Source organism: Oryza brachyantha, chromosome 5 (genome assembly GCF_000231095.2).
Source record: "Oryza brachyantha chromosome 5, ObraRS2, whole genome shotgun sequence".
In the NCBI taxonomy this organism is placed as follows: Eukaryota; Viridiplantae; Streptophyta; class Magnoliopsida; order Poales; family Poaceae; genus Oryza; species Oryza brachyantha.
Genome location: NC_023167.2, coordinates 11825288 through 11832139, shown reverse-complemented (window position 1 = coordinate 11832139; position 6852 = coordinate 11825288). Strand labels below are relative to the sequence as shown.

The 6852-nt window shown below is 39.6% G+C and overlaps 1 protein-coding gene across 1 annotated transcript; it reads right to left on the bottom strand.

The window, feature by feature from the left end:
- Positions 1 to 4948: 4948 nt before the first annotated feature.
- On the bottom strand, positions 4949 to 5722 carry LOC121054478. The gene is made up of 2 exons (XM_040524360.1): positions 5363 to 5722; positions 4949 to 5243 (listed from the first exon to the last, which is right to left on the bottom strand). The coding sequence occupies exons 1-2, from the start codon at positions 5720 to 5722 to the stop codon at positions 4980 to 4982; spliced, it is 624 nt and encodes a 207-aa protein (XP_040380294.1). The 3' UTR covers positions 4949 to 4979.
- Positions 5723 to 6852: the final 1130 nt, after the last annotated feature.

Genomic DNA, 6852 nt, shown 5'->3' with positions numbered 1-6852 from the left:
TGGCATGGTATAAATACCCATGAGAAGAGCACAAAGATGAAGTGCAATGGAAGGATGGATGGATGGTTGAGCCATAGCTTTTGGTTTGTTGGCCAGTTGCACTTCCAAGCAAAAACCTCACCTTGAAGCACAGCACCTTCACCATCTTCTTCCACATGTTTGGTTGTTTGCTCTGCCTCTAAGCAACTCCATCCCAATTGAGTGAGAGTTCTGCACAATGAATCAGGCAAATGTGCAACCTTCCAGGTCACTCAGGAGAAAAATTCTCAACTCTTACCAAGTAATGTTGAACATCAAGCATTTCCAAGGGACAAAAAGAGGGGGCCACAACAGTTACTTTACATCTTTCTGAAATCTACTGCTCAACTCTCTGCACCTTATTCAGAATTAAAATACTTCAATGGATGATTGGAGGGGATAAATTGGAAGGGGAAAATGATGAAAATATGAGGGGAAATGTGCTATGTTTAAGAGAAGAATGCTGTTGATAAATCTTAATCCAAATGGAATGCTGAGGGGGGAAAAGATCTATTCTTCTGTAATTTCGAATTTGCAAAATAAATATTCTGGAAAAAGGTTCTCCGGTAACAGACAAAAGCAATGGTAAAGCAGCAACATTTGCATGGACTTTTATTTACGGTCCAGTAGCTGGCTCATGATTAGCAAAGATGTTTCAAATAGACCACAGAATCCAAAAATCCATCAAATGATCGTCGCCTTGACAAAACAGCGCCATCAATTTCGAATATTTGAATCCATGTAGCTGAGAACTGAATGTTCTAATTCTTGGGGCTCTGGACAGAAATACATATCTGCGTCCATGAGCTTTGATGTCAGTCGTATCGACGGGATCTACTCTTTGATAATAGGGTGATTGTTGGCTTTTCAAACGACGTATTTGTAAACAAACAATAATTCGTGAATAAAACTTTTATATACGTATTATTACTGATTTAAAAGCTAAGACTAAAAAATAAACTTCAGTTAAAAAACCCTAAAATCAACTCTAAATTTAAAGTTAAAAAATTAAATTTTGATAAGCACAAGTAGAAATGAAAAGATGGGGTGAATATAAGTGTCTTCAAATAGAGTTTTATTAATACTATACGTAACTTTTGGCAATACGATGGTTTATAAAGTGTCGCCTAGGCATCTAAGCACCGTCAGAAAGCAAAGTGTCGCTACCGCATAGTGTTCTTGTTGAGTTGTTGACTTTTTTGCCTTATTTTCATATTTCATTTGAAAAATATAATTAGTTCTCTAATAGGCCTCTCTGCTAAGGTATCACCTTACACTTGCCTTAATAGCCTAGAAGTCATCTAGGCAATTGGATAGAGGTGCCTTGTCTCACCTTGTCGCCTTAAGAACACTGCTTGACTTTTTTTTATTTTGTACCTTTCTAGTATAAATAGAAACCAAATTCTTATATCGGTTATTTTTATATTAGTCCCTGGACCATGCTATCACTATCAATTTTGCACAATAATATTGTCAAGAATAAAAACTATCACGTGGAAATTAGGGGTAGGCCACTAATGGGCCAAACTTATAATGGGAAAGCCCATGACCCAGCTTCAATCCTAGATTCCTAGGTCACCCCTAGTGACAATGATTTAGCCATGCCATAGAAGCTTGGCTCCTAGTGGTAATGATTTAGCCATACCAGAGATGCATTATTGTGGTAGATTACTGCAATATTAATCATATAGCATATGGTATGGTAATAGTATTAAATTTACTGTAATTTCTCAAGTGCATGTTAAAATTGTATCTTTAATATCCATCTTTAGCCCATAAATTGTGCTCAAAATCTACTTTTCATCATGAATTGTAAAACCTTTTTTCACCATCAATTATCAGAACATGGCAAATTACACCCTATGCAATATATTATAATGGTTTTGATAGATATAACGGTTAGGTAAGTTTCATAGTTGTAGGCCTAATTAAGGGACATCTGTATCTGTAAAATTTAAGATATTAAAGGATTGTCACTCTTACATGTGGCGGTTAGCCCATGTTCTTATAGACATAAAGAGTGACAAATCCTTAAATGTAGTATTGTAGCTAGTGACATAATTAAATGTCCTATAAATTTACATAACGAACTAGGAAAACTGCCTCAATTTCAAAGAAAATCACCAAAAAGTATGCTCTATGGTGTTGTTTGTTCGGCTTTTCAAAGTGAGGGTGAAAATAGCCAGTTTTATATTTCAAGGTGAAACTAGAAAAATTGATCAGATAAAATTAAAGGGGCAAAATGAAAAGTATTAGTTTCTTAATAGGAGGGTTTTAAAATTTTAATTAAAAAGTGTTCAAAATAAAATAAAGGGTACAGTCCATTTTTGGACCTTGAACTTTCACGAAAGCCCGTTTTTCACCCTCAAATACAAAACTGGCTATTTTCACTCTAAACTTTTAGGAAATGAACAAACTTCACCGTGTGGTTGTTTATAGTGGTGATTTTAGTGACGTAAAGAATAAATTTGTTAATCTTATGCTTCATTAGTTGGTAATTTGGCATTGCCTCGCATATTCTACACTTTATCTCTTTTTTCCTCCCCATGTATCCCTCTCACTGTCTCACATCACTGTATTTTGTTAGGAAATAGGGGCGGAATATGTGGCATATCAGATCAGGGTTCACCTTACCGAAAATCCCTCCCGTGCCACGGTAACCGTGGAGCACGGCAACCGTGGATATCGTAAAAACCTCGATGAATTTGAAAATTAAAAAAATGAATTCAAACCTTGCCGGTAAATTCGGTAATCGAGCGGTTTCTCGCGGTAACAGCGGTTTTCGTAGCTGAAACCACGTGGTTTTGCACGGTAACCGCGGCTAATGCGTGCCGAAACAATTCATGAGAACGGTGGAAACCGTGCAAAACCGTACGGTTTCGGCTGTGAAAACCGCGGTTACCGCGAGAAACCGCGGAGAGAAGAATATTTAAAAGCAAGAAAATTTGTGAGATGTCAAATGCAAAAAAAACTTTAAAAAATCTGAAAAAATATAGAAAAATAAGAAAAATATTTTGTGACTATATTTGTTACATTTAGGATATGTTATAGGAAAACAAGAAAATTTTAACATGACATTTTCTAAATTTTTGATATTTCGTCACAAATTTATTTTAACGAGCGATAACAACTTCATTTTAATTGTTGCGTCACAAATATAACTACTACCCATTATTACGATTTACGAACAAAACTATTACGTATGTACTAGCATACACATATAATTTTCCTCCATGCATATTTTCCCTATATCCATCATTGTATATTTGTATTTCAAACACTATGTACAACGTTTGTCTAATATAAATTAATAATGACTCAACAACAAGATATTATTAACCATCTTTTTACGAAATATTATTTGCAATAGGCTATTTTTTATTTTTTTCCTCCAAAATTTTTGGTTATGATTTTTAATTGCGCCGAAAATACACCTTTTTCATAAATTTCTTTGACAAAACTATATTATATATCAACCTATACAATATATATTTTTTCCATTAAATTTCCTCAAAAATTTTAAATTCTCCTTAAATTCAAACTCAAAACCGCGGTACATACCGTACCGAGCCTCCGCGGGACGGCCGGTTAACGTGGTTACCGCGGTAACGAGAACCCTGTATCAGATTCATTGCCATGTGATCATTATGAATAGAATGAAATAGTATTGTTGCTTATGTGGTCAAAAAGATCCCGACAGTAGTACTCTCAAAACTTTCGATCTAGAAATGAAAAATATTCTAAACTTCTAATTTCCTAATTCTAAATCTCATAAAAGACACACGTAGAGACAAACCAACCGTTTTCAAGCACAGATATCGCAACACGACTCACATTAGTTACATGCACCGACAAATCAATTACAAGCCAATTGTTCATCACAAAACATTGATTGTGACTATGATCTTACAGAATATTTCTTGGCTTTGAAAGTATAGAATGAAGATAACCAGTTTTATAGTTCTGGGTGAAAATTGGACTGTTGTGAAAGTTTAAGAGCCAAAAATAGACTTTATCTAAAGTAAAATAAAAAGGGCAATTACAAAATTACCATCATTTTGAACCATCGTTGCAAGACTGCTAATGGAAGTGTCACTTGAGTTATAGCAAATTTGTAAATGTCCCTAACAAAAAGATCTCTTTCCATTTGTTTTGTTCTTCATGGCCACGCTTCCTGTGTTTGCATGGCAAGGACACAATAGTAAGAATTACAGCTTATTCAACTTTTTCGTCTACTTGTTTGAGCTACGGCAGGCTGTTAAAAATTGAATCCAGGCGTTCTTGCTGTTTTTTCACTCAGCATTAACTTTTGTACCACTAAGATGTGAAGTGCAAAAATTTCCCTCTAAAATTATTTTTGTTAGTATTAGCCACTTATTTTTGTCCCATAATCTCCAGCCCAACAATGCCTTTCAAGTAAGGGTAAGAGTTCCCCGACCAACGCACTTTTAAGTCTTTAACCCCTACTTTCAAGCATGCCACCGAAAATTAATCCGAATTCTCTGACTTTGTGTACAAAAGTCATAAAAATGCACAGTGAAATAAGTCTCAGTCCACGGTACTATGCAGTGTAGCAACAGTAGAGAACTATAAAAATATTGTAGCATATTGACTGTTCATAAGTATTATAACGATCAATCTCAAACGTTCATTGCGAATCGGAACGACATTGTTCAAAGTTAGAGAATCCCGTTTGAAAGAAAATTAGTTGTACCAATACATTTTGCAGTTTTCAGAGGTCAAATGTGGTGATGTCACAAACAAAGTACTCCCCCATTCTCCATGTGTTTGCCAAGTTTGTGTGAGGGGTGGCATCTTACCACATTCAGGAGGAGGTACAAAAATTTACATAAAGTAGAAGCCCAAGAGGCCAAGAGTCAGACCCTGGCAGCTGATCATCGTAAATTCGTAGTGGAATGCAAAGCGCAGGAATCCATGGCTCGACGATCGCAATGGCGAAACTAAGGCGACAGCGACACGGCGCCGGATGACTGAGACGACGCCGCCGCCGCCGCGCGATCCTCGCCGTCGCCGAGCGACTTGGTGACGCCGTCCAAGAACTCCGCCAGCACCGGGTCTCGCACCGGAGTGGACCGCACGCAGCAGACCTTCTCGACGCCGACCTCCTCTCTACCCCCGGCGAGCGGCCCACCGGCCCACCGCACCGAGAAACGGCACGCGCAGCGCTCCTCGCCGTCCACCGACTCGTGGGCCGCCGGCGAGACCTGCATTTTTTTCGCCGGAGCTTAGCAGATCGCCAACTCCCTTACCTTACCGTCCCGTGCGGCATGCGTGCGTGCGACGCAACTACTACTAGCGATCGGCGGGAGAAGGGCGTACGTACGGATTCGAGGACGGCGTCGTAGTACTTGAGCTCGTCGCCGGCGAGGGCGCAGGCGACGCAGAGCGGGTCGCCCGGGCGGAGGTCGCGGCAGCGGGCGTCGTCGAGGGGCGGGGACCGCGCGCGGAACCTGGCGCGGAGCGCAGCCACGTCGCGCGGGGAGGAGAGGTGGATCGCCGGGTCGTACCACTCGTCCTGCTCCTCGGTGAACTCCTCGTACATCACGCGCAGCGCGCGCCCCTGCACCGCCACCCGCGCGTCGTACCACGCGCCGTCCACCGGCGAGCGGAACTCCAGGCGGGGCGGCGGTCGGCGCGGCGGCGTCGCCGGGGCAGGGGCCTTCCGCTTCCGCGCCGGCGGCATCGCCACGGGCAGATTACGGTGATGATTACAGAACTTTTCTTCCCGTTTTTAGAAATGAATTCAGCAACTAGGGTCCAACGACGTAGACGCTTCCACAAAATTTAAATTTTGAAACTTAATTTAAGGTTTCTCATCGTAATTTATTTTACATTATTTGTTTTTAAAATCATAATAACTATGTGTACAGAAGTTTTATTTACAAACTTTGTAATAAGACTTTCGCTTTTCTTTTGGTAACAACGAGAGCATATTGTCTTCTTTCCTACCTATGCTTGGAAAGTTGGAAGGAACGTCCTCTTCCACGAGTCAATCCATCTGCCATGCAAACAAATGGGATGACCATGGGCGCAATCGCAAGATGCTCGGGGGCTAATTCCTCACTCATTTTCTTTTTTCCGTGCGTACGTTTTTCAAACGATTAAATGCTATATTTTTTACTAAAAAAATTATATGAAAATTATTTAGAAAATTATATTATTCTATTTATCAAGATTAAAATAGATAATACTTAATTAATTATATGGTAATAACGTTTCTCGTTTGTGCGCTGGATAGGTACATCCAAACCTGCTCTTGCGAACGAGCCTAGTAAGTCATAAAGCCTCGTTTTTTCTAGCGACTTCAACCACGGCTCAGGCCTTGTCTAGTTCCCAAATTTTTTTTAAAAAATATCATATTGAATTTTTGGACACCTAAATAAAACATTAAACATAGATGAACCAAAAAACTAATTGCACAGTTATAAAAAAAATCTTGAGACGAATCTTTTGAGCCTAATTAGTCCATGATTAGCCATAAGTGCTACAGTAACCACATGTGCTAATGACGGATTAATTAGACTCAAAAGATTCGCCTCGTGGTTTCTAGGCTAGCCGTGAAATTCGTTTTTACATTCGTGTCTTAAAACCATTTTCGATATCCGGTCAAACATTTGACGTGGCACTTCTCCCAAAAATTTTCTCAATCTAACCAACCCTTCAACGTTGTACCAAAAAAATACCACGGCTCAACGACGGCATCTCATGTCTCGGTGCTATCATCGAGTCAAACATGCACATCATTGATCGAAGGAAGAGAGGCGGTCGTAGTTCATTCAGCGTCAACAGTGATGCGGAGCACATAAAGTCAGT

Excerpts from the sequence above, each read along its gene's own strand:
- LOC121054478 (XM_040524360.1), bottom strand. The coding sequence starts at position 5,722 with ATGCCGCCGGCGCGGAAGCGGAAGGCCCCTGCCCCGGCGACGCCGCCG. Across the intron at positions 5,244-5,362 it reads ACGACGCCGTCCTCGAATCC|GTCTCGCCGGCGGCCCACGA; the intron begins GTACGTACGCCC and ends AAAAAAATGCAG.